The sequence below is a fragment of the Suillus plorans genome, assembly GCF_016647745.1.
Source record: "Suillus plorans strain S12 chromosome Unknown HD556scaffold_51, whole genome shotgun sequence".
Classification (NCBI taxonomy): domain Eukaryota; kingdom Fungi; phylum Basidiomycota; class Agaricomycetes; order Boletales; family Suillaceae; genus Suillus; species Suillus plorans.
The window spans coordinates 105656-129946 of record NW_024537435.1 but is presented as its reverse complement, the minus strand read 5'-3'; the positions used below and the strand labels follow the sequence as shown (position 1 = coordinate 129946).

At 47.7% G+C, this 24291-nt stretch overlaps 8 protein-coding genes across 8 annotated transcripts; 2 read left to right on the top strand and 6 right to left on the bottom strand.

Moving 5' to 3' along the window:
- On the bottom strand, positions 1-2215 carry HD556DRAFT_1392653 (dynactin p62 family-domain-containing protein). The gene is made up of 6 exons (XM_041303592.1): positions 1831-2215; positions 1580-1782; positions 1104-1527; positions 417-1047; positions 171-356; positions 1-99 (listed from the first exon to the last, which is right to left on the bottom strand). The coding sequence occupies exons 1-5, from the start codon at positions 2067-2069 to the stop codon at positions 177-179; spliced, it is 1677 nt and encodes a 558-aa protein (XP_041157278.1). The 5' UTR covers positions 2070-2215; the 3' UTR covers positions 1-99; positions 171-176.
- HD556DRAFT_1392640 (aspartic peptidase domain-containing protein) lies at positions 2216-4957 on the bottom strand. The gene is made up of 9 exons (XM_041303591.1): positions 4823-4957; positions 4634-4769; positions 4241-4570; positions 4084-4175; positions 3967-4026; positions 3469-3916; positions 3231-3420; positions 3107-3179; positions 2216-3054 (listed from the first exon to the last, which is right to left on the bottom strand). The coding sequence occupies exons 3-9, from the start codon at positions 4465-4467 to the stop codon at positions 2561-2563; spliced, it is 1584 nt and encodes a 527-aa protein (XP_041157277.1). The 5' UTR covers positions 4468-4570; positions 4634-4769; positions 4823-4957; the 3' UTR covers positions 2216-2560.
- Positions 4958-5082: 125 nt separating this feature from the next.
- HD556DRAFT_1242445 (aspartic peptidase domain-containing protein) lies at positions 5083-6999 on the top strand (the record flags this gene model as incomplete). Its single annotated transcript, XM_041298280.1, has 6 exons — positions 5083-5321; positions 5375-5463; positions 5514-5573; positions 5623-6290; positions 6347-6413; positions 6461-6999. 6 exons carry the CDS (start codon positions 5083-5085, stop codon positions 6997-6999), a joined length of 1662 nt encoding a protein of 553 aa, XP_041157276.1.
- Positions 7000-7134: 135 nt separating this feature from the next.
- Positions 7135-8458, bottom strand: HD556DRAFT_735019 (heme oxygenase). Its single transcript, XM_041311462.1, has 3 exons — positions 8136-8458; positions 7610-8085; positions 7135-7557 (listed from the first exon to the last, which is right to left on the bottom strand). Exons 1-3 carry the CDS (start codon positions 8309-8311, stop codon positions 7271-7273), a joined length of 939 nt encoding a protein of 312 aa, XP_041157275.1. The 5' UTR covers positions 8312-8458; the 3' UTR covers positions 7135-7270.
- Positions 8459-13526: 5068 nt separating this feature from the next.
- HD556DRAFT_1392621 (uncharacterized protein) lies at positions 13527-15303 on the top strand. Its single transcript, XM_041303590.1, has 5 exons — positions 13527-14072; positions 14124-14392; positions 14448-14616; positions 14670-15056; positions 15108-15303. Exons 1-5 carry the CDS (start codon positions 13773-13775, stop codon positions 15228-15230), a joined length of 1248 nt encoding a protein of 415 aa, XP_041157274.1. The 5' UTR covers positions 13527-13772; the 3' UTR covers positions 15231-15303.
- A 1110-nt stretch (positions 15304-16413) lies between these two features.
- HD556DRAFT_734859 (uncharacterized protein) lies at positions 16414-18121 on the bottom strand. Its single transcript, XM_041311461.1, has 6 exons — positions 17730-18121; positions 17544-17666; positions 17031-17483; positions 16915-16972; positions 16697-16863; positions 16414-16636 (listed from the first exon to the last, which is right to left on the bottom strand). Exons 1-6 carry the CDS (start codon positions 17905-17907, stop codon positions 16533-16535), a joined length of 1083 nt encoding a protein of 360 aa, XP_041157273.1. The 5' UTR covers positions 17908-18121; the 3' UTR covers positions 16414-16532.
- Positions 18122-18531: 410 nt separating this feature from the next.
- HD556DRAFT_1392580 (uncharacterized protein) lies at positions 18532-20397 on the bottom strand. The gene is made up of 5 exons (XM_041303589.1): positions 19869-20397; positions 19715-19817; positions 19509-19665; positions 19023-19458; positions 18532-18967 (listed from the first exon to the last, which is right to left on the bottom strand). The coding sequence occupies exons 1-5, from the start codon at positions 20277-20279 to the stop codon at positions 18785-18787; spliced, it is 1290 nt and encodes a 429-aa protein (XP_041157272.1). The 5' UTR covers positions 20280-20397; the 3' UTR covers positions 18532-18784.
- A 2149-nt stretch (positions 20398-22546) lies between these two features.
- On the bottom strand, positions 22547-23395 carry HD556DRAFT_1446232 (uncharacterized protein; the record flags this gene model as incomplete). Its single annotated transcript, XM_041307050.1, has 1 exon — positions 22547-23395. One exon carries the CDS (start codon positions 23393-23395, stop codon positions 22547-22549), a length of 849 nt encoding a protein of 282 aa, XP_041157271.1.
- Positions 23396-24291: the final 896 nt, after the last annotated feature.

Genomic DNA, 24291 nt, shown 5'->3' with positions numbered 1-24291 from the left:
TTCTCACGTGTGATGAGTCTGATGACGGTTTGTGAATAAGGCTGTGCTATCGGCATTCAAAGATTCAGGCATTCTTCGTGGGTATCAAAGTTTAAGTTGCTGCAATACAAATACAGGCACAAATGGCATGAGCTATGCGTCGCAATGCAGCAATAAAGGAGCATCAGGACCTGGCATCATATATCTGGATCCAACTTTTCTTCCCTAGGAAGAATGGGACCAAGATCAACGACAGTATAGAAGGTGAATGTCTTCACTTCCGGGGTCTTCGCAACTGTGCGGGAAGGCGTCCCTGCACCATCCTCCGAGGGAAGTGGATCATCGGATCGATAGGTGTAAGAAACAAGCATATTAAACTGTACACCGATGAACTGAGTACGAGTCAAGGGTTCACTGACGCTTCTGTAAGCACATACCTTTACGTGACCCCGGGCTTCTTTTCCGATGACAACCTCACCCCCCACAACCGTAACATTGGCCCTCTTTTCCAAAACTCCTACAGTCTTGACTTTCCCTTTGCCATCTTTGTCTCGGGTTCGACCCATCTCCAAACCAAGCTCATCGTCTTCGAGCCCGAACATATCGTCGTCGTCATCATATTCCCATGCTTCAGCGAATGCAGCGACAGGGAATGAAGAGGTTGGCAGAGATACTGCGAAGGGTGTCCTGCGAGCCTTCTCCGGTGCAGTACTGTTAGTTGCTGCAGTGACATGCATTCGCTGCACCGAAAGTCGAACTTGAATGGGATCGTAGAGGGGATTTGTCAAAGCGAGGTGGAAGGGATACGATTTTCCGGCCATCATAGCACCAGCATTCCGGTCATCCGGGGCACTGGGTACCTTAGCCTGCGGACGCCTAGTAGCGTCAGCCCCTTGAGTGTGGTGCGGAAGGGCCACAGTCATCGCTGGCAAATAATTAGCCGCTACAAGCTTGATCTTGTATCGCACAGATTGTGCTTTCTGCTCTGGTTTGATGAGGATGTGCCTGCAACTCGGGCATCGCTTCGAGACTTTGGAATGCAGTGGGATCCGCAGAGGTCGTAGATCGCTGATCAGTTCACTCCAAGTTTAGTATCTTCTCCCACATGCCCAAAATACACGCACCTTGTTCCAAGCGAGGTGGTCCAGCTGTTTCCCCACCTTTGCTCAAGTGACGCAATCTCCTCCGCACTTTCCATGCGCCGAAGTGCCTCGACATCTGAACCATCTCCTTCAGACCCCAGCTGACCAAGAACACCAATCTCCATTCTACTTTTGTATTCTGGCATTTCGTCCTTGTTTGCCGTTCTGTCCCGGCCCACACGACTGCGAGCGAGAGGGTTATACTTCCCAACACCGGGAATATCACGCGCAAGCGCAGCGGAAGCAGCGGCTGTAGCAGATGAAGTAGGAAGATGATGAGAAGAAGTACTCGGAACATGTGACAAAGAAGAAAGAGATGATGTACGGAGGAAAGGTTCAAAATGCTCCTTCAGTCGCTCAAACTCCAGGGATTCGGGCGCAGAGTCTTCAAATTTCTGCAGCTGTGCTATCAAGTAGATGATTAGATGTAAACTGATGTATAGGAGGGGGCAGCGCACCGGCGAGTCCAGTTGGTTTTTCAAATGTTATCCCAACTTCGGCAGAGTCCCATCTGCAGTGGTTACAATAAAGAAAGAAAGGAGGCTCTCCAACGTTACTGAGAGACACGGAAGGCCTACCATCGCCGCCATCAGGAGGGTCAGAGGCGACTACTTGCAAGGTTGACCGGCATATAGGACATGAAAAACAATTTCGAGCACATCTATTACTTGTGAGCAACAGTCATAGCAAGAGGATAAGAGTAGTTTACCTGTTCTTTTCCGCGCGAACACTTGCACTTGGGACTTCGAAAAGGCAATTTGGACAATAGTAGCCACTGACTTCGACGGAAACGCAGCGATTGCACCGAACAGCGTCACATTCCTCGCAGAAAAACAAACTATGCAAAGGGTGGAAACTAGCCGAGGAAGACGCCATATGCGGAGGTGGAGGCGTCTGAACTGACTCTCCAGACTGGCATGGACAATAGTAATGGATTGTTGGCGCCATCAATGTCTACGTTCTTGTCAACAGCGACGTAAATGCACATCAGCGAGGACAAATTTCGGTACAGGGTGAGATGCACTTTCGGAACAATCGAAAGGTGTTGTACCTCACCGGGTCAGGAAGACAGAATGTGGATAGTAGAAAAGATTATAACTAACAAACTAACTATTACCGCGCGAACCTTACTAGGCTAGACTCTTGGACTAGGGTTTCCTGATGATGCGTCTGACTACAAGAAGAGACTAGAATGGTTACTCTCTCGATGTAAGTTTAGTATGCCCGCCATTATGAGAGGCATTCAACAATGCACGTCAATTCATAAAAGTAGGTGACTTGTCAGTCGATTGTCCATGTCAGTCATCGTATATATATAAGTAAGTATGCCGTGCAGTGATAAGTAGTGTCCAGATGGAGAAAGCCTAGCGCATAACCAAAATGGTATCACAGGAAAATGAGGCAGTACAAGACCCCAAGCCCGCTCGGGCCAGGTACATTCAGTAGCGTGCATCCCAAGCACTTTTGTATTCAGGAACGTGAACTGGGTTCGCGTTAGGCGCCAAATGCATATCATATGCTCCTTGCGGCGAGGGGTCGTAGAGTGGACGGTAGCTCTGGTGTGCGTAAGGAACCCACGTAGCTTGCGTAGAAGAAACGGGCTGCAAGCGACGGCGACGGCAGCAATAGTATCCGCAGATGCCCAGAAGCAAAACCGAAATAACAACGCCGAAAATAATACCAATCACCCATGGTGGCAGCCTGGCGTTTGATGTTGTGGTCGTGGTCGTCGTGGTCGTGGTCGTGGAAGAATGTGAGGCCAGCGAAGCGAGGTCATCGACACTTGAGCCATTGTCCAAGCGCACTCGTACAAAATCCGTAGAGGCATTGACAGCATTAGTGATTGGCAACAATTGTATGTACGGGGCATTGGTGCCAGGAGGTGCCCCGTCGACAAAAGAGCCGAAATCAATCAGGAGGTATGCATTGCGCACTGTTCAATTTTAGAACCTGAACGTCCTAGAGTAGTAGGTATCTAGACTCACAAAAGGCCATGCCGAGAACCATATCGTACATCACCACGCCATCCTCCGTATCATCGTACGAGAATGGTTGGAACTTGTTAAGACAATTACAAAGCTGGCAACAATCAAGGGTTCACAAACTCACAGCTCCAACACACTGGTTGTCGCCCATATCAAAGTTGAGATCAAGCGGGTGAATAGGGAATTTGATTCCAGCGAACAAAAATGTGGCATTAAGTTCTTGGTCGCAGGGCAGTGCCCAGATTTCTCCTAAACCCGCGATGTTCGTTAAAGAGGCACCGGGAACGTTACCATAGAGCGCCTCGGCAACGTGACTGTCATGATGTATCAGAGTAGATGAGGGTTTGTTACGAGGAACTTACGAAGAAACTTGGGGGAACGTGAAACCTGTATCAAAGACGACAGTCGCGTTATTAGGATAGGGTGTATCTGTGACTTGAGTCTTGATGGTAATAGGTTTGCCATCTGGACCGATGATCCCATTCTCGTCAAGTAATGTCATCCAATGCTGATTTCCGGGCACCATGACCGAAGTGACTGGGTGTTGAGGTTGTGTCTGAATATCTTCATATTCAGTCAAGACCTCTCCGATAGCAAGGTCGCCTGGATAAGGTTCGTCAGGGTCGTCAGAGCGATCGAGAAGAATAGCGACGAAATTCGATATGGTGTCGTTAGAGCGGAAGATTCGGTCGAGAGGAGGGTCTGCAGCCGCTGTCCCGCCGATGAATCTAATCACAGAGCCTGTGTATGGCCCAAGGCCGATAAGACCATCGACGGATTGTGTAAATCCATCCGTCGAGTTTGCAAATACTTTGTATCGATTAGCAGATATGATAGCGGATGAGAGATGCATAACGTACTGAAATATTGGGCGTCAATCTGATACCCGGCGAATTCCATCGTGGCTGAGAAGACTTCCCCTTGAGGGAACGGAAATGAACAATGGCATCGCATTAATATTGTCATAAATAACTCACCAGCAGCACCTCCAGAGGCATAGCCAATTTCAGCCTGGTAGTGCTCGTCAACAGCACCAGGAACCTGAGATGTTACAAAGAGATCTGAGCTGAAGGCAATAGCAATGTCAGGCTTTTGAGTTGCAAAAACATCGCTTGAGAGTGGTTAACTTTCCTGCCGGTATCGATCAGAACACCGAACAATTGACCATTCAAGGTGATGTTTGTCATGTACTGGATATTCTGGTCATCTTCCACAGTGCTTTCGAGGCCGCTGATGCTTGTCCTTTTCTGAAGCTTGGACCTAGAAATCCCAGCCTTGCCGTGCAGTTCAAGGTGAACCCCGTTTGCGGTGTTCAAGGTGACTAAAAAGCCAAAGAAAAAAAGTGGCAAAAACGACCTCATAACACTGGAAAGTACTGAAGAGAAAAGAAATAAACGGAGATGCTGAGCCTTCAGGGTTATATGGGGGCCGGCTGCATGTTTTACGTTGACAGCACAGCCTGAGCTTCATGAATTGATCGGACGGGCGTTCAGAGTCCACGTGTTGCCTGCAGTGCTTAGGGCTCACCATCTTCGAGCGGATCACTTCATTGGTTGTCTGTCATGAGTTACAGGCACCTGCTAAGAAGGAAAACCCATTTCCATTCATCTATAGGGAGACTGGGCGGCAGCATCCAGTTTGGATGGCCTACTACTTGTACAATCTGATAATGTATTGTCACTCAGCACTACTAAGGCACATGAGGAGGTCACTCACAATCATGAATTCATTCCAGTACAATGCAGTAGATGATCAGGCCATTTCCAAGGCGATTGCAAAGCACGCTGATCTGATAGAACGTTAGGTTGAGAAGAGAAGATGTTTGATATGAGAGCCTAGTAAAATTGCTGTGCAACGGTTGATGCATTTGATCCCACAAGATTTAATTTCATCACATCAAGTTACATACGTTCTCGTTTCCATCCTCCTCCACGCCGTGCAGGCTAACATATTATTAACGCTTTGGTGGCGTCATGATGCACTCCTTCATCACACTTTCCTTTGTTTCTTCGTTGTGTTCGACGATTTCTGTCCTTGCTCTCCGAATCCCTTTCGATGTCCACGTTCAAACACCTGCTAACAACCCAACAACCCATTTCCCTCGTCAATCGTCTTCCAATGGCATATTACCTGTCGGGAACACGCAAAACTCTTTCTACTACACAAATATCATGCTTGATGGTCAAAACATATCCGTGATGCTGGATACGGGAAGGTAATACAAATTTCACAGCAATTGCGGGAATTTGTTTATTTGCCCATTGACAGCTCTGATCTATGGGTGACCGGCTCCATACCTGGAGCAACAGACACAGGTAGCTCTCTGAAACTTTCATACGCCGTTGGAACAGCTGCTGGTCAGTGGCTCAAAGTTATAGCTCTCACGATTCATTACGTCCATAGCCAGGCGACATCTATACCGCACCTTTTGAATTTGCTGGGCAATCTGTCAGCGACCAGGCATTCCGTCCGTGTCCTTTTTGTATCACCGCTTCGTTTTCTGACATCCAGTACAGTCCTTGTTGCAAATGTATCATCTTTCTCCACAAATATTCATTCGGAAGGGTATGACGGTCTCATCGGCCTTGGCCCAAATTCTGGTTCCTCGATATACAAGAAACTCGACGGAAATTCGGGGAATAACCCAATCAACAGAATTTTCGAACAAACATCCTCAAATGACTATATAACTCTGATGCTCAGTCGCAAAGGAGACCCAGGGAGTAATATCACTGGCCAGTTCACCATAGGAGAACTCGTTCCAGGATTCGAGAATATTACCAGCATGCCACATTTGTCGATTGAGAAGGTTTACAGAGTGACTAATGTTGACCAGCATTGGCAGATTGTAACAGACAAGAATAATGGCATCATTGGGCCTGACGGACAGCCGATCAAATATTCATCGATTGCCCCCAAAGCTCCTGACGGCACAATAGTGGGAGTTTTAGACTCTGGCTTCACCCTGCCTCAAGTGCCTCGAACGGTGTCGGACGCCATCTATGGGCGTGTACAGGGTGCCGAATGGTCGGTTGTAAACCAAGCTTGGCTAGTCCCTTGCGGGCAACTTATTAATGTTACCTTCAATTTTGGGGGCGTTTCATATCCTATTCACCCACTCGATGTATCGTCGAGTGACTTTGGGGTGACCTTCTCAAATGGAAACCCTGCTTGCCTGGGAACGGTATGTGACAGTTCTGGATAACACGAAGTTGTTCTAAATCTGGACCTTCCAAATAGTTCCAACCAGTCACTTCTGCATTTAGTCTTCTTGGAGAGTATGATATGATTTTGGGAATGGCTTTCCGTAGGTTGCCGACCTGTTCTGACAATAATTGTTTGACACATTCGCAGTGCGGAACACATACACCCTGATTAATTATGGCAATTTCATCACCGGCGGCTCAAATTCCAATAATCCCTACGTCCAATTGCTTCCGCTCACGAACGTCGAATCCGCTGTCAACGACTTCATTCAGGTCCGGCTGAACGGGCAAAACACAATCAACTCTTCTCAATACGCCCTACTTCCTGCATCACAGGAACAACACTCGCCTGAGAGCGCCGCGGAGAAAAAGCAAGCATACGAAGAACTGGTTCTAAGTCGTTGGCCTTATATCGTTGTCGGAGGCCTGGTGCTCATGATTCTCCTCATAAGCTATTGCGTGTGGCGTTGTTGCTGTCGCCGCAAGCGGATGGCAAAGAAGGCTGCCAAGAAGGCTGCACAACAGAATGGGGGGGCTGCTTCTGTGGACGGTTTTAAGAGCGGTCCCTATGCGCAGTTGCATGACTCCCAGAGTACGGCGAGTCTTGTTATGCAACCGATGCGTGGGTCGACCGTCGATTTTGAGGAGGACTACGGTGGAAAGGATGCATTCCCAAGAAGTCGATGATATTTGCCAGACGAACTATATGTAGTCTAATAGATTTAGTCTACTTCAGCTGCAGGACACTAATAGTAGCTGGCTACTTCTGTTCATTGTTTGTATTCGTAACTTTGACAATGTTCAGATCTCAAATATATCCAATAGCAAGTCCGTTTCATGAAACTGTCATTATAGTATGTACACGCAAGCCTGTCTTATGACGATATGTATGCTACAACTTGAGATTTAGAATGCCCATTCCAAACCATCTCATTCATTAAAATGCATCTCGGAATCATTATGCAATCGATAGAATGCTTCGTAACCAATACTCAGCACCCCTGAGCACGCAATTGCCACTGGTATTGCTAGCGCCCATATAGATGACATGAGCCAGGCCCACAGTCATCGCCACCGAAAGGAGGCCACCGAAAGAAACTAATATTGGGTCATATAGTGCCTTAGCCTGTCTCGGCGCTGAGACAGCTGGCTGCTGTGGTTCCTGAATTCGCCCCTCCCCTGACAGTAGATCGAAGATACTGGCATTCAGCTTGAAGGCCTTGTTGGCCTCTTCCAATACGGCCGCTGGCGAATCAAAGTTCAGAAAACGAAAGTAACCCAAAGACGATGTATAAACCTTTCAATGTGGTATCATCACCAATACCAGCGTTCAGTCCATCTCTGTACCATTCCTTGATTTTCTTGAGATCCCCCATATTCGCAGATTCACTACTGTCCAATTTCTTGAAATCGTAAAATTGTATACCATCTCCTCGATCTGCATCTAGGTCGTATGCCTTGGCTATACGTCGCCGTATGAATTGGCCGCCACTCATGTCACCGAGATAGCGGACGTAAGCATGTGCAAGTAAACATGTGGGATCTGAAGACTCAGAAAGCTCCCGGAGGCGCGTGGTATATTCCACAAAAGGCTTGGGAGGTGACGCCATCAACGAGCTGTGTGATGGGTGCGTCTGCCATTCTGCTTCAGGGACCCCAAGTAAATATGATATGTCTTGAGAGAGACTCGGAGTGCGGGCAAGCAATGTAGGGTTATACGTTGGTTGTAGCGTTGGGTATGACGCGTGCGTCTCTAGACCCCGCTCGAGTTCGCTGAGTGGGAGTCAACACATAGTATGCAACGTGACTTGAATGAAGCTTACGCGTATACGTGCCATAGCATCATCAAGAAATACACGTATTCTTGCTTGTCCAGCTCACCCTTTGCGAGCCGGACGCCGCCTTGGCTGTGCTCTGCGGATTCATGAGCCTTGGACGTGCCAGCCCTAAGCAACGACGCCATTGGAAGTGAGAAATCGTAGTCATTGTTGACCTCCATTGCTATCAAGATGGTAGAATAGTGAGAAAGGTTCACGCGGTCCAGATGGAGGTCGCCTTATAAAGAAGTAGTATATATACAGGGTGTCAGATCTAAATGGCGAGTGGCTGGAGCAGAGTATAAGACCCGAAAGGACTAGATATCGATACTGTAGAACACCGCAAAGAGGGTCCGAAGTGAGGCGCGAGTTATGCCCTTTGTCTCAGAATAATTTATCTGGCTGTAGGAAGCACTACATCCTTGGTCCGCCAAATATAGGGACTTTATCGCGGGGGTTGTGTAGTTATCTGTAGTTTAGAGTAGATGTTTTAGAGTAGAATATTTGATAAAAAGGCTTTCTTCATTGTAACTACTTCGTACAATATATATACTGTTAAACGGTTAATACTATGCGTCCGATCCGAAACATATGAAAACGGACTTGTCTGTTCTCCGTGCTGTGCTTACTAATCGACACCGCTCCGGCTATTCCCGGGTAAGTCGGTGTTCCCTACATTATTCATCTATGTATGTATTACTAATCCTTTTACTCCTGTGCTCGTACAGTCATCATGTACGACTGAGTCCAACACTCCCCCTCGAGCACAGTCCACCTTCATCTTCCCTCTCAATTCCCTAAACCGTGGTGCCGGCAGTGCTTTCGTAAAAGCGTCCGCAACGTTTTCGAGCGTCGGACAATATTGGAGTTGGATGGTGCCGTTTTCGACAAGGTCGCGGATGTAATGATACCTTATGTCAATATGCTTGGTGCGTGCGCGGAATTTGTTGTTTGATGCTAACGCTATTGCTCCTTGGTTGTCGCAGTAGGTGGGGATACATTCATCCATCGGCTCGTATAGCTCACTGATGAGACTTTTTAGATATAGGATTTCGCGCGCTACCGACGTCAGCGCAATATATTCCGCTTCGGCGGTTGATAAAGCAACTAGCGACTGCTTTCGCGCGCTCCACGCTACTGGAGATCCGTGCAACAGGACGATATAGCCCGATATTGAGTGTCGATGGGGCTGACTCGCCCAATCAGCGTCTACAAACGCTTCTAAACCTTGATTTGTGGTTCCTAGGGTAAGTTTTGAATTCTTTGTCCCCTTTAGATAGCGTATGACTCGTTTAGCAGCTTCCCAGTGCGCACTAGCTGGCTCTCGCATGAACTGCGAGAGTATCGAAACAGCGAAGGCTATATCCGGACGTGTGCTCGTCGCAGCATACATTAGCGATCCAATGGCCTGTTGATACGGTACGTGTTGTTCGGGTATTTCAGGTTTGGTGTCTGGTGAATGGTCTGATGACTCTTTCATTAGAACTACTCCAGTTTCCATTGGTGTTTGCGACGTTGTCGCATCCTTCATCCTGAATCTCTCGACTATAGTGTCGATGTATGCTTCTTGCGACAACATTATGGTCTGCGCCTTTCGGTCCCTTTCAACCTTTAGTCCTAGGAGCCAGGTAAGCTCTCCTAGGTCCGAAATCTCAAAACGTTTACAAAGCTGATCTTTGAACTTTTGGATGTGCTTTAGGTGTTTTGATGTGACGGCCATGTCGTCGACGGAAACGGTGATAACGGTATGTTCTTCTTCGGCTTGTCGATAGTATACGGCTTGGTCGACTTGAGAGCGCGTGAAGTCGTTACTGAGGAAAAATTCTTCTAGCTCCTCGGACCATTCAAAACCGGCCTGCTTTAGGCCATATAAGCTACGCAATAGCTTTAATACCTTTCCTTCGTCTCCTTTGTTCAAGTATCCTGGCGGCGCGCGCATATATATGTCGTCGTTGAGCTTGGCATTGAGGTAAGCACTTTTAACATCGACTTGATGTATTTCCCAGTTGTGCTTAGCTGCCATCGTTAGGACAGTACGAATTGTCGTCATACTTGAGGTAGGTGCGAATGTTTCTTGATAGTCTACGCCGTACTCTTGGCGCTGACCATTTGCGACAAGTCTCGCACGCAGCTTTACCTTCTCGCCATTTGGTCCACGCTTTGTCGCTAGGACAAAATGGCAAGGTATTATATTCGCGCCTTTAGGTGGGTCCACAATTTCCCATGTCTTGAGTTTCTCTAATTGACCAATCTCATAGTCTATGGCTTGTTGCCATTCCTCTGCGTCTGGTCCATTTAACGCTTCTCTAAGCGTCGGTTCCTTCTCTGCGGCTGCCATGGCCATATATGGAAAAGAATTCGATTGAGTGTTGTCCGGTGAGTTTTCCATTGCTATGGTTGCTCTTTCTCCTTCATTTAACGCTTTGTAGTATCCTGCAGGGGGTCGTACTCTCGTGGTTCTGGGCGTTATTGGGTCTGGAAGTTGCTGTGTACTCTGGGGTGGCGTTTTGGGAGGTTGGCTTGGTGTTTGTGGGACTTGGGATGTTGCGACGGGCTGGACGATATTCGGTATGTTGATCTGTTCTTCCTGGTTATACTCCCCCTCGTCCAGTATGTCGTTACGAACGATGACGTCCGGCGGGACAAAGCTAACATTGCGTTCGACAGATACTCTTCTCTTCTTCGGCCAGTATACTCGGTAAGCTTTACTTTCCTCGTCTATTCCCACAAATTGACCTTCTTCTGCTCTAGCTTCGAGCTTTCCTCCATCTGGTGAGTGCACATAGAGTCGTGCGCCGAATTCCCGTGCGTTTACTAAACTTGGTTTTGCTTTGTGTAGCAATTCATAGGACGTGTATCCTGGGATCGCCCTCGAAGGTAGGCGATTTTTGAGCCATGTTGTGTAATTGACGGCTTCGGCCCATAAAAACTTTGGTAGGTCCTTTGCGAGTAGCATGGCTCGCGCGTGTTCGACTAATGTTCGATTTAGTCTTTCGGCTACACCATTCTGCTGTGGGGAATCGTGCACGGTGAGTTGTCTCTTTATTCCTTTTTCCTTCAGATATTCATCAAACTCCTTGCTTAGGTACTCTCCTCCTCGATCCGAACGTACTTTGCGCAGACGCGCATTATATTGTCGGCTTACATAAGCCTCGTATTCCTTGAATGCGGTAAGTGCGTCGCTCTTTCTCTTCAGGAATGTTACCCTCGTTTCCCGACTAAAATCATCTGTAAAGGTGATATAATACAGGCATCCGTTTATCGTTTCGGTTTGTGCCGGACCCCATAGATCTGTATGGACGAGGTCCCCATATGCGGATGATCTGGTCTTTGACTCGTTTGGAAATGGTTGTCGAGTGGCTTTGGCCTTTGCGCACGTTTCGCAAAAGGTAGGGTTTGAACTTTCATCTAACGTTATACCTCTGATCATGCCCTTCTTTATAGCATTTGTGATCGCTTCGTGGGATACATGTCCCAATGCTCGGTGTAATTCATCGATGGTATGTTTCGTTATTGCTGAGTTTGCGCTATGGGTCACTGATGCCGCGATTCGATATAGTCCTTCTATTTGAGGAATTTCGGCTATGGGTCTTCGCTCTGGTGCTGGGGTCAATATCCTGCACATGTTATCTTCGAGGTGTAATGCGAAACCGGCGGTAGCGATTCTGTTGGCCGATATTAACGTGAATGCCATCTTTGGCGTATATAGGGTGTCTTTGAGAGTCACAGTGGTCTTCTTTGTTCCCAAAGGTAGGTCTATCTTTATATCCCCTTTTCCTATGGCGCTGATGGTAGAACCGTCTGCAGTGTGCACATCTTGTGCTTTGATGGAGGTGAATGTTATGAACTTCGAGCGGTCGGGGCAGAAATGGGACGTTGCGCCCGAATCGATAATGGCTCCTTGTCTCTCGGCAGGTATGTTGATCCTTTTTGCCACATTTGCTAGATCTGACGTGACAAAAGCATAATCATTTGCTCTTTCGATCTTGTCTGCCGCATTAGCCGTTTGTCTTGGCGCCTTTCCACCTTGCCTTGGTCCCTGACCTTCTTTCCCTCCTCCAGGTCTCCAACAATCGGTTTTGTAATGACCCTTCCTCTCGCAGTTGAAACACGTAACATCCTTGCTTGCGGTGCTTGTACAATTCCTTTTCGTACTGTCCTTGGCCGAGAATGCGCTGTTGCCTCCTTTCTTTGAGGTCTTTGGGTTTGCTAGTTGTCTGTGCTCGTACTCTTCAGAGACGACACTGACTAGCTCGTATGGGGTGAGTGGTTGCTTTGTGATTCGGGCTGTCGCATTGATTGACGATAACAGGGGTCTGTAAGATTCTGGCAGAGATCCCATTATAATTGCGTAGAAGTCCTTTTCTTCTATGCTCGCCCCCATGCCTGCTAGCGTTTCGCGGATGCGAAACATGTCCCCAAAGTGAGTCTTCACATCACCTCCTTCCTCACATCTTGATTCTTGCAACTTCCGGCGCAGATCTATTTGAACTAATTCTGTCTTGCCTTCGTGTATTGTCCGAATTTCGGACCATATCTTCGAGGCGTTGCCAAGGTGCTGGACGCGCAACAATAGCTGATCCGAGATCGTGCTAAATAAGTGTTGCTTTGCGAGTGAGTCCTTCTGTAGATATTCATCTATCTTCTCTTCAAGTTCTTCTACTTCTGTTTCAGTTGCTACCGTGCCATCAGCCTTTTCGTACTTTCCAGCCGAGTTGGTCTTGTATGGGGTAGGTTCTTTGATTCGACCATCAAGGTATCGCATCAATCCTCGTGCGCGGATCACTGTTAACGCTCTTTCCTTGTAGGTTATCCAATTCGAGCCATCGTCGGCAAGTTTGGGGATGGTGTACAATGAGGAGCTGCTGTGGTGCGTGTTATCCATGATTGTCGGAGCAGGGCTCATAACCTGTAGTTATCTGTAGTTTAGAGTAGATGTTTTAGAGTAGAATATTTGATAAAAAGGCTTTCTTCATTGTAACTACTTCGTACAATATATATACTGTTAAACGGTTAATACTATGCGTCCGATCCGAAACATATGAAAACGGACTTGTCTGTTCTCCGTGCTGTGCTTACTAATCGACACCGCTCCGGCTATTCCCGGGTAAGTCGGTGTTCCCTACATTATTCATCTATGTATGTATTACTAATCCTTTTACTCCTGTGCTCGTACAGTCATCATGTACGACTGAGTCCAACAGGTTGTGAGGACCTGGAGGTGACTCGAAGGTCGTGTGGCGGCGCCTAGCCAGAGAAACACAGTAAAGGCCTAATAGCAATCTCAGCGCATCATGCACCGTGACACCAAAATGGACAGAATTTCGGGGTTATTATAGTTACGTGCTGCGCGTTTAATTTTACATAATCGGCGCTTAATTTACCAAGTCTCGGCGTATACCAAGTCTGTCTTACTATCACTGCCCGTTAGCAAATGAGTCAATCTGCATCAAACCTTCGCCACAGTCCACCTAGCCAGACAAAATTATCTTTGACTGCGGTCCCGGACTGTGCAGTATGTGGATGACTTTTGAACCAGGATGACGCGGGCATGAGTCAACGCCGAGTTTGACTCTTGCGCTGCTATAAACACCATTGACAGAGCCATGAAAGAGATTCAACACCTCATACCTCAAGATCAAAATGGAGTCTATTCCCCCTTCATATACTCCTTCCCCACCTTCGCCGTCATACTCTCCTTCCCCACCATCGCCATCATACTCGACACAGCTTCTCCCAGGGGAACAAACGGTTGAGGAGACTCGACGACGGTCTCTGCAAGCTTTGAATACCGGAGTTTTCCGTAGGATAACAGACAGCACCACACTTGTTTTAAGAGATCAGCAGCCGGGGAGCATAACGCCTGTTTACGGAAGAAATGGACTCGTTCGAGGCCACATATCTTTGCGGAGTTCAGAAGGCCTCGTAGAGGTTACCTTGAAGGTAGAGTTTACATCTTTCTTCAAATTAGCATCTATCTTATTTCCCCAATAGCTCGAGGGTCACCTTCGTCTTGAGACATCAGGGGCAGCCATTACCACATTGGTTGCATCTGATTCGTATTCTTTGTGGAGTTCTTCGTCCACTGCCGGTGATCCTTGTCCTAGGACCCTACCGTTTGCAATATCCTTTCCTTCTGTTTTCATGGATGGATGTCAACCGCAACCTTTACCCCCCTCATTTGAGAACAAATTTGCGACGTGCTCCTACACTCTTAGCGTCGTAGTCTCAAGGCCTCGACGATTCTTATCTTCTAATGATTCGTGAGTACAAGTAGCAGTGTTCAAAATTCACATTCCCTGATCCCACAATTGACAGCCTCGTGGTATCCGTGTGCTATCATCCGCGTTCTCGCCCACACACACCTATGCTTCCGAGCGACGTGCCGTTCATGACCACGGTGAAGAGCTCCCCTGAAGAATGGCATCAAGTACTCTCCACCATGAATGCAACACAGAGCTCCAGGCTCGCGCCGGTACAATGCCTTGTAAGTATTTGAGTCAAATTGTGGTGTCCTCATGTCTCTAACTGCTGTGACAGCTCTTTATTCCTTCAGTACAGGTTTATCCATTTTCTGAGACCATACCGTTCCACCTCCAATTGCGTGCCCCATCGAGTTCATTAGCTCCATTCTTGGACAAATTTGCACCTGATCATAGCCTTCCTGTGCTCCCCTCAGGAAAAATCACCATCCGCGTCTACTTACTCCGCCAAGTAGTTGTCAAAGTCTTCGAAAAACAAAAGGTGTCCAAACAAATAATAGGAGAAGGCAAATTGACGTACTCCTCACCTTTACCCGACAATCATCACTCATATCGCAACATCCCCCTTGGGGAGGGCATTGACTGCTTGGACTGGGATGGGGAACTGCGATGTACCGAAGATGTCACGGTCGGAAGCTTTACAACAAACCCGCTTTCGGTTCAAGTGAGACTTGAGCCATGGTCCCTATGATTTCCCTGTTGACATTATGTTTAGGATTTTATCGTGCTCTCCCTGGAACCTCTGCACCCACTCAAGTGCCCACTTCTTGCGTCAAAACACTCCCATCCGATTCGTCTGGTGACAGACCCATGGTCTGATCATGCAGTGACTTGGTAGCATGGCTGGGACCGATTAATTACGGGATCAACCCGCTGCGCACGGCTCTCTTCCGCATACTCTACTCTATTATTTATACGTAGTAAATTCACATTCCCATTAAGTTCCTAGCCCGTTTACCAATCTGTCTATTAATGACTAGCTTATATCTCCTAGTCAGATTATTGGTTCTCTGAGCAGCACTGCAATACTACCCGGGAGTCGTTGGGAGACCGTATTACTATATTTGCTGCGATGGCGGAACCAACCAAAAGAGCATGAGACTCTTCAAGCAGAATAAAACTGTTTGAAGTGTAGCCAACTTACGTACGAACGGACCACACTCGAGCAGCCTCGAATGGTATATTCCATACCCCTTGTTGAGAGGCGGCAATGCTTGTATGGCATACATGCATCCATTGGGCAGGCCGCAGCATAATTCGAAGCTAGTTTCAAGCCCAAGGCTCGAGAGAAGGGCCAGACTTGATACGAAGAATTCGGAGATGAATTTACGACCGCCATCGCAACGGGGCACTATATAGTAACTTAGCTAAGGTTTTGTGCCAACAAGACTTATAACTTTACGGTCGAGTACCAGGATACTGCTATTGTTTTCTCAAGAGGCTAGTGGCGGCGAATGTGGCAGTTCAATGGATCTACTAGTACAGTGCGTAAGCGCATACTAGTAGCACGCGATTTGATACTGAGCGCTGAGCTTCTGAGCCCTCATATCCATAGCCTCGAAATGTAAGGCCTTAAGGGCCCAATCTCCACCTCGTTCTTAATGTTACATATATGCTACAACATTCATGAACCCTTAAAATCCGGTAAGCTCCCAGCCAACCACTTCCATCCATGCGAACATTCCTTGGAATCATCAAATCGGGCGACAGCAATTGTTATCCTTTCAAAATTAGCAGTCACAACTCCGCGAAAATCTGTCGGGGTACGTTAGTTGAATTTTCAAGCATGCAGGCAGCACTCACATGAGGAGCTCTGAGAACTGACGGCGAAGTCGGCATAGACATCGACCTGGTACGTCGATGTCGAGAGAGAACGGCGTTGTTTGAATTTGAAGCAGCCATAGATTCCTCTGCATCATTCGTACTACCAGATGTGCCTCCGTCGATGTCGTGGATAGTATGAGATGAATCAGAGTAGTCGGTGCATACTGCCCTGCACTTTGATTCAACACTTGAATCTATCGATTGCTTTGCAGAGGATGGCACTGCCACAGACGTCGCCGATGTTTGTGTCTTAAGTTCTACAATGCCATTCTCTGCTCAAGCCCCGTTCTTCAGTGAGCAATTCACGTGGATGGTACTAGATCAGAAACTCACCAGAAGTCCAGGCCTCAGTTTCATGAGCCAGCTTGCAATTATTGCCGTTGGGGCAGTAGCCTGCTGTGAATGCCTTGCAAGGTAGCCCTGTGGGACATGTATCAACAAAATAATTGCGACCGACTATGGAGTACATACTATACCCACCCATCATTACACCACCACCAATCACTCGCCAGGTAATAGGATAATAATCGTGTGCCTTGACCTCTTCCTGAGGTGAATGCGGTTTTGGAGGCAAGTGAGATGACGCTGTCTCACGGGCCTGATTATCAGCTTTCTTTGCCGGTTTACTTTTCTCTACATCATGAAAACTGTAATGGCTTTACCAAAAAAAGATATCACATCAAGAGAGCACGTACAACCTGCATTTATTGCCCTTAGGACAGGTTTTGCGTGCTGAGAAGAATTTGCAAGGTTTAGCTGTTTTGTAATGATAAGCAACCAACCATGGCAGAAAGTAGCTATCGGAAAAACTCACTCCTATATAGGGTTTGCTTCTCCTTCGCCTGCTCTGCTTTTCTGCGGGTGGCGGCTCGAGGTTTCAAACCAGTTAGAGTATATCCTCGATCGTAACCAGGGTATGCCACATTGCCACAGCGTGTTCCCGCGTTGTTGGGATATTGTAAGCTTGGTGAGGATTGTGAGAACGCAGAAGGGAGATATTCTGAAGAGACAGGTTCTTCGATGGTCATGACTTGGAATGCGGCATGCAAACTCTGATCAGACGGGCTGGAGTTCGAAGAGACATCGCTGGAATTGTCAAAAGCGCCCCTCATGTCGAAGCGGTATGGTTCCACATGCGGGGCCACTGTGTATATGGCATACGCTGTGTAGCCACGACTATAGCCGCTGTCTTGGTCCCACCCCTTGAGTGGTGTTCTCGTGTGCACCTCGTGTCTGCTGGGGTAAGCATACACTAATGGCGGTATTCCTTTGGAATTCCTTGCATGTAAGTCTATGGGAGACGAAACGAACACTAGAGACACCATACCTTGTGGCGCACTCTCCGGTAGCGAATGCACAAAATGGCATGCTGAACCACGTCGACAATGTCCGGCGGCGTAGTAGCGACATATTCTCGTGTGCACGGCTTGTTCGTTGGAATAAGCATTCTCTGATGGCGGGGATTCTGCGATGTAAGTCCGCGGGAGACGAAGCAAACATAGAGATATCATGCCTTGTGGGACACTCCATGGTTGCAGATGCACAAAACGGCATGCTGAAGCACGCAGACAACTTCCAGTCGCATAGTAGCGACAAACTGTCGACGACTGTAAATGGGTTTTCTTCTCCTTAGCTGGCATGTAAGGGAATCGCTCTTCTGCGTCACTGCCTGGGCCACTGTCGACACTCATGAAAGCGCCAAATTGTCTGACGTATACTCACCGAAGTTAGAGCGGGAAGGCTTGGCCATTTAGATAGAAAGATAAAGAGAAAACACTGTGTTTGTTAAGGAAGATGAGAAGCAACGGCGCCTAAGCCTGGCTGTTACAAGAGGGTCCGCTATTCACGATCCAAGTGAGACAAAGATGCTCATAAAACGCAACCTTTCAGTTGCGAACTTGAATCGCGCACAATGGTTAAATCCGAAACCGGCTTAGCCCCGGTCTGGACTCTGGTAGAAATAAAGAGGGCCATCGACGCAAAACTCACCGCCGGTGCAGTTAGCTTTCTAGCCATGTGTTCGTTTTCTAGAGATTATGAACTCTCTTGGCTCGAGTAAACAGACTTACTAAATGGAACACGTTAAAGTGCAAAAATAACAACAATAAGAGAAAGACCCATACTGAGGCTATAGCTCCGGAGCTTGGCCCGTATATGTTCCTGTTTTGCCAATTATGCAGCTTGAAGGATATAACAAAGTGCGTCCATACGTGCCTTATCTTTTTGTCCCCTGGGCGCAAATGAGACTGGCGGTCATCGGATACTTGAGTTACAAAACCACATTGCACAACAAACTACAAGCTTTAAGAAGTAAACTCAATTTGGTAACAGGTTTTAAGATTGACCCCACCACGCGCGAGTACTTACGTTACTGATCAGTGATTATCGCCTCGAGTTACAGACTGGTAAGAGTACATCGGTATTATTGACTAGCACATGGTACTACAACTGAAAAACACGGTACACCGCAGTGCGCGATGCCCAGAGCGAACTAGAAGAGAACCCGAGAGGCCGCCTTATCATATATCATACAAAATAATTCAACACGATCATCATCATCATTTCATGTCATGAGCCGGTGCTGCCGCTGCGGTCACGAAGCAGGGGTGTCAGTTCCGTAACGGGAGGCGTAATAACAGACGAAGATATTGCATCAGAATCAGAACCCTGTTCATTAGCAGGTGCAGCACGCGGTTTATTTGCTTGGGAAAGATGCCAGGGCCTGGTGACATCTGCTTTGCAGACAGGACACTGTGAACAAGTAAGAATCACCATGCCCCAAACGATTTGAGATACAATAACCCACCAATTTCTTCCGATTGATCAACCACGAATCGACTTCCTCCAGATGGAAGATGTGATGGCATGGCAGCTCCCGGACGCAATCTCCTTTGACAAATTCCGATAAACAGATGGCACATTCCGCCTGCGACTCGCACCATGGTATCGGCGCATGGCTCAGTGCTTCATGAGATGTGGAGGGCGACGATGCACTATGATCTGAAGGACCCGACTCCAGATCAGCATCGTGTGCCCCGATTGAATGGGCTCCATGTGTCGTGGTTCCCTCATGTTTCTCCCATGCAGTGCCATTCCAGACCCGCCATGGAAAACCTTTGACAACATTTTCCGGAGCACGATCACGTTGTGCTGCACGAGCCATGCGGATGCGATGGATGAGAAGTGTGACGAATGTGAGACAAGAGGGCAGTATTAGGATGACGATGAATGTTAATATTGGGCTGAATGGTCGACTTTGAGCAGCGAACTGCGAGAGGACATTGAAACTCACGAATACCATTCCCAAGCTGAGTATTGAGTCGTGATCAAAAGTGAAAGCGTTTGTAAGCCAGCATGAGAGGTCGTAGACGAGCGTATTAACAGAGATAATTCCTTGTAATCCGACCATGTGATGTAGGTAGAAGCAATTTCGACGTCAGAAGCGTCGCCTGGAACACTTCAACTGTGGTTCGATGGTTGCATGAGAAAAGAGCGAACCTGTACTATACATATTGACAAGCATGTCTGGTTGACCGCTGATATCGGGATCTTGGCCCCCGATGACAACGGCCCTGGCACCCAGTCTCTGGGATTCCCTGACCTAACACGATATCAGAAAATCGGGTCGAGTATTCTGGACGAGCACACTCACTTTGTCCACGAAGGAGCATTGGCCTCTCTGCACTAGTGCGATCCAAGACTCGCTTGGATCCGGTTGGTGGGGACCACATATGCATAACTTTGGGCACCCTGAATTCGAATGACGGTCTACCGGTGAAGTATCGTTGCCAGGGCATGAAGTCGTGAATGAGGACAGTGGAATGACATAACCTAAGAGTGGCTCCTTGAGTTCCCGACCAAAAGCCGCAGGCCTTGAACGGAAGGTTAGAGGGGGTGACCGATCCACCACAGAAACAGAGCTTTCAGCGCCCCAAACCCAACCCCACAACCAACTGCCCTCTTGGGAGGTCGCAGACAGTTTGCGAAGGAAGCTGAATGGTTGGGCATAGACCTGAATTACAAAGAAAAGGAGCAATAAGACTAAGGACGCGCGAGCCATCATAATGCAAGCCTCCTGGTCACGGGAGGAAACACTTCAACGACAGCGATAAGGTGGGTGCTTGAGGTAACGGAACTAGGTATATGGAAATGACATCTTGCAAAAGCTGTTATGCGTGTTTGGAGCACCTTGTTCGGAAAAGTCCGGACATATAACTCGTTTGACCAACGTGAGCCACTTACCATTGGACACCTATAACGAGCTCACTCAGCCTCACTGTCATAATGCAACGCAGCCCGTCTGTGGTTTTGCTGCCTTGAACGAACGAACGGCCTACATGTGCACAACGCTTCATGACCCCCTAAAGTGCACAGATGGAGAACTCGGTTCAACCGATGGGCAGCTCCTTCGTGAACACTGGCCTTTCAGCGTATGTTCTGACATCCCTTCCTGACTTTGGTCGTCTTGCATCAGCAACCCTAGCTTCAAAATTAGTCCACAACATCTTTCAAGAGCATCCTCATTCTATCGCTCACTCTGTAACTTACAATTTGGTTTGGCCAGCGTTATCACAAGGGTTACACTTTGTCCGGTGTTCTAATGCAAAACCTGTTCCAAACCCGTTGCTGAATTTTTGGCCGAGGCTGATACTCAGAAAAACACATTGCTCTCATCACGAGCCTTGTCGCCTTTTCCAGTTCTGTTCAAGAACTCGAAAGGCTGTTCAGTTGGAGGTATCTTCGTCATCTTTTTGTGCCCCATCAGCCTCATTTGTTCCATCAGAATGAAAGACAGAGGATCCGACACACATCAGTTCTTCTGGCGGAGTCGACACGATTCCGGAAAGTGATGTGCAGATTGTTCCTTGTACTTTACTGTCTACGGTATCCATCGCTCGACGGTCTCCTCTAGCGCTTTCACTCTGAGATAGAGGAAGAAGATAGTCCAAAAGCCATGAAACTACGAAGGGGTTTCTTTCAACTCTTGAGCTGAGAGAAATTCAGGTTGAAACGTTTTATTAGCTCGGATTGCTGCCGTCCATGAGTTACTGCTCGAAGAATGAGAACGCAAGCACCCCCATTCATGCTCTACTGGCTCGTTATGAGCGCATGTACTAAGCGGTTTAGTATCCTTGCGGTTTACCACGATCCCTGCGAAATACTTTAAGGAGGAACTCTCTTCCATGATCTATGCGACCGGGACTCTTACCGGTACGAAGTCTGGTACAAACACCTCATTTCAGGGCCTTCAAACTGTCCTGACTGGTAGGAATGAACACTACCTCCATCCCGTTGACGACAAACACCCTATAGCGGTCAATGTCAATGCGATAGTTTTAAGGGACCAGAGTTATGGGGACCAAGTAGCAAATCAAAAATTCACAGCCAACAACATATAATTAACCCTGAGCTATCGCAGACCGCTCCAGCGCCTTCCGCTCGTTCATTCAACCATTCAATTGCTAAAAGGTCGCCCTAGTGAAAACCGTACAGACGTAAGTAATTCAAAAATTGGCATTTGGGCGGCTGATTGTTCGACTAGCTACAATACACGGGCTTATGACACGTGGAACAAAGAGGACCCGGCTTGGGGGAAGTTCATGAGCGACCATTTCTACCTTTGGTACTTGAGGAGGGCAGGTCAAGTGTAAGCTTCTGCCCTTGCTCATTTTCGATGTCTGTTCACCCCCTGCTTACCAGGAGGACTCATAATTCCATAAAACTGCTGGCATGGATATAACTACCGTATCCAAAAACAAAACAAAAATGTGAGTTCCTGCGAATCGGGAGCTGAATTTGTTCTGGTTGTATTAGTCTATCACGAGAGATGACTCGAGAGCAACCTATGATTCTCGAATCATAGTGCGTTCATGACATATCTCGTTTCGAACAATTTGTATTTTAAATCCGATCATTACTTGAGCCTGCAGGGTCTGCTGTGAGACCTGAAGTGCGCTGAGCTGGGCTAAAATGAGATCTGGTCAGAGAACATGATAGTACCCAACAGAAAGAGTCGGTGGTGAGGTGTACCTCGTACGAATGATCTATGCTATTTGAGTGCTCGCTTTATAGGCAGAATCCGAGGCGATTTGAAGAAGTGTTACTATATAATAAGCCGAAAGTCGACGTAAATCGATCGAAACTTGGTACACCCAATAGTAATGGGAACAGCAGGATCATGGTATTGTGAAGCCAGAACAGATATCGTTGTTCGAGTCATAGCATAAGTAGTTGATAAGTAGGCAATAAGTAATCGTAATTGTGACATAGTACATAGTGTAGCATATTCATATCACGCTCCGCGTATTCAAAGACAAAATAAAATGATCACTAATACTCCTCGTCCGAGCCCTCGTCAAAGTCCGGCATGATGTCTGTCATCTCGTTCCACGCTTGACGAAGTTGAGAAACTACCTCCATCACAGATCCCCTATCACCGTTCCAGCCGGCGAACGAAGCCGAGCGACGAATGACGCGTGATCGTCGGGTGTCTGTAGTCTGTCTGGCTTGATGGTGAACCAAGGTAGGGGGCCTTGAGCTGTCCTCCATGCGATCCTGAAGTCTTCCCCAAGCAGCTTCTTCCTCGGCTTCTTCTTCTTCCATTTCTTGTAATATAGCTCCAGTAACCGACGACTCTCTTCGAATTTTCGTGCTCGGCGGGACAGTCTGTTGAATCTTTTTACGGAACATTGCGAAGATTGAATTACGAATGCCCTTGTTAAGCCCCGGTTTAGAGGGCAAGGAGCGCTTGAGGGTCCGTTGAGGCGGATCAGATTGTTGTGTGTCAACGGATTCATTTCGTGGTTCGAAGGGCTGCTGGGGAACAATAGTGGTCGTGCCTTCTTCCAATGTTGGGAGGGTCTTCACTGGCTTGGGGGAACGTGAAGACTGCTGCAACGCAGAAGCGCGCTTCGAGATAGAAACACTGCGAAGCTGGTGCTCCGACTTGTGCCTCGAGAGCGCATGTTGTGGAACAGCCGGGCTGGCACATGCCCTCTGCATAACGTTGCGATAATGGTAGTCACCTTGACCACCTAGAGTGCGCAATGAATCGGCGCGAGCACAGCCAGGAGAGCAAAAGCAAAAATCGTGATCTTCGACCGTCGGTTTGCCGCAAAAACATTCTTGGACACCGATATGGACCGATGCAAAAGCGTTGGTGAAGATGAGAGGGTTCATTCTAAGTGATCAGAGACTTACAACCGCCGTCATGTACAAGGGTTTGACAAGGGTTTTATAGCTATTGAATCTGCATGGTTTACTGTGGCGGACCACTCATATAGTGGACTGTGGATCAGTGCAGTTGTGGTCATTCGGGAGTGTCCGATGGCTGTCATCGTGTAAAGTGAATGCAAAGCGGAGCTGTAAAGAGCACAACACCCACCCAATATGGGAGATGAATTCGACACAGATGTCTGACCTCCACATGGGAGTTGTCTTTGGACTAGCAATGACGTTGTGGATATTCGGGAATTTCCACTAGCTCATGTCGATGTGTAAGATTAGTCCAACTTGAAACTTGCCGAGCTGCACTTGATTTGAATTCAGGATTAGATACACTTGTGATTCGTCGGCAGAAACCATTACAGAAGAGCCGGGCAATCAGACAGCTGTAGTTGCATGGAGTTTCTTCATATCTAAGCTGGGGCATGGCGCGAATGATTTCCTGAAAACACCAGTGGCTTAGTCTGCTAGCAGCTGGTAAAGTCAACGGCAGAGAGCTTGTCGCCAAAGTACGGAGGCGAACGACGGTCTGCCCAGAGCTGACCGATAAAGATTAGGTTTTCGCCCTGTGTTCCCTCCATCGCCACAATTATAAGTTGCAGAATTGCTTTAGACAGGACCTCTGATCGGGGAGATGGACTGAGTCTAACAATGTCATATTAAATATATACATATGAAGGAGTTCAGTCCTCGAATCGGTGCCTCGTCGCGATCCGCAAGTTGCAATACTTGTGTGGAAAGTATCAAGACTGAGCTAGACAGATCATCAATGAAAAAGAATGACGATAGTCGTTACTTCTTACTATGAAACTGACTTCTATGCCAGGGCCTTGATCGATGATCTCTGTATG

What these genes read in the sequence shown, in the direction of transcription:
- HD556DRAFT_1392653 (XM_041303592.1), bottom strand. Translation starts at nt 2,069, where the DNA reads ATGGCGCCAACAATCCATTACTATTGTCCATGCCAGTCTGGAGAGTCA. An exon ending in ACCACCTCGCTTGGAACAAG is followed by an intron (nt 1,048 to 1,103) that starts GTGCGTGTATTT and finishes TGAACTGATCAG; the next exon opens with CGATCTACGACCTCTGCGGA. An exon ending in AAGCCCGGGGTCACGTAAAG is followed by an intron (nt 357 to 416) that starts GTATGTGCTTAC and finishes ATCGGTGTACAG; the next exon opens with TTTAATATGCTTGTTTCTTA.
- HD556DRAFT_1392640 (XM_041303591.1), bottom strand. Translation starts at nt 4,467, where the DNA reads ATGAGGTCGTTTTTGCCACTTTTTTTCTTTGGCTTTTTAGTCACCTTG. An exon ending in TGCCTCTGGAGGTGCTGCTG is followed by an intron (nt 4,027 to 4,083) that starts GTGAGTTATTTA and finishes CGTTCCCTCAAG; the next exon opens with GGGAAGTCTTCTCAGCCACG. An exon ending in GGTTCTCGGCATGGCCTTTT is followed by an intron (nt 3,055 to 3,106) that starts GTGAGTCTAGAT and finishes AAAATTGAACAG; the next exon opens with TGCGCAATGCATACCTCCTG.
- HD556DRAFT_735019 (XM_041311462.1), bottom strand. Translation starts at nt 8,311, where the DNA reads ATGGAGGTCAACAATGACTACGATTTCTCACTTCCAATGGCGTCGTTG. An exon ending in ATGCTATGGCACGTATACGC is followed by an intron (nt 8,086 to 8,135) that starts GTAAGCTTCATT and finishes ACTCCCACTCAG; the next exon opens with CGAACTCGAGCGGGGTCTAG. An exon ending in TGATGATACCACATTGAAAG is followed by an intron (nt 7,558 to 7,609) that starts GTTTATACATCG and finishes TTGATTCGCCAG; the next exon opens with CGGCCGTATTGGAAGAGGCC.
- HD556DRAFT_1392621 (XM_041303590.1), top strand. Translation starts at nt 13,773, where the DNA reads ATGGAGTCTATTCCCCCTTCATATACTCCTTCCCCACCTTCGCCGTCA. An exon ending in TCGTAGAGGTTACCTTGAAG is followed by an intron (nt 14,073 to 14,123) that starts GTAGAGTTTACA and finishes TTTCCCCAATAG; the next exon opens with CTCGAGGGTCACCTTCGTCT. An exon ending in TCGCGCCGGTACAATGCCTT is followed by an intron (nt 14,617 to 14,669) that starts GTAAGTATTTGA and finishes CTGCTGTGACAG; the next exon opens with CTCTTTATTCCTTCAGTACA.
- HD556DRAFT_734859 (XM_041311461.1), bottom strand. Translation starts at nt 17,907, where the DNA reads ATGAGTGTCGACAGTGGCCCAGGCAGTGACGCAGAAGAGCGATTCCCT. An exon ending in CCTAAGGGCAATAAATGCAG is followed by an intron (nt 16,864 to 16,914) that starts GTTGTACGTGCT and finishes AAGCCATTACAG; the next exon opens with TTTTCATGATGTAGAGAAAA. An exon ending in TGGTGGTGGTGTAATGATGG is followed by an intron (nt 16,637 to 16,696) that starts GTGGGTATAGTA and finishes CATGTCCCACAG; the next exon opens with GGCTACCTTGCAAGGCATTC.
- HD556DRAFT_1392580 (XM_041303589.1), bottom strand. Translation starts at nt 20,279, where the DNA reads ATGATGGCTCGCGCGTCCTTAGTCTTATTGCTCCTTTTCTTTGTAATT. An exon ending in AATGCTCCTTCGTGGACAAA is followed by an intron (nt 19,818 to 19,868) that starts GTGAGTGTGCTC and finishes ATATCGTGTTAG; the next exon opens with GTCAGGGAATCCCAGAGACT. An exon ending in TGTCAATATGTATAGTACAG is followed by an intron (nt 19,666 to 19,714) that starts GTTCGCTCTTTT and finishes GAAGTGTTCCAG; the next exon opens with GCGACGCTTCTGACGTCGAA.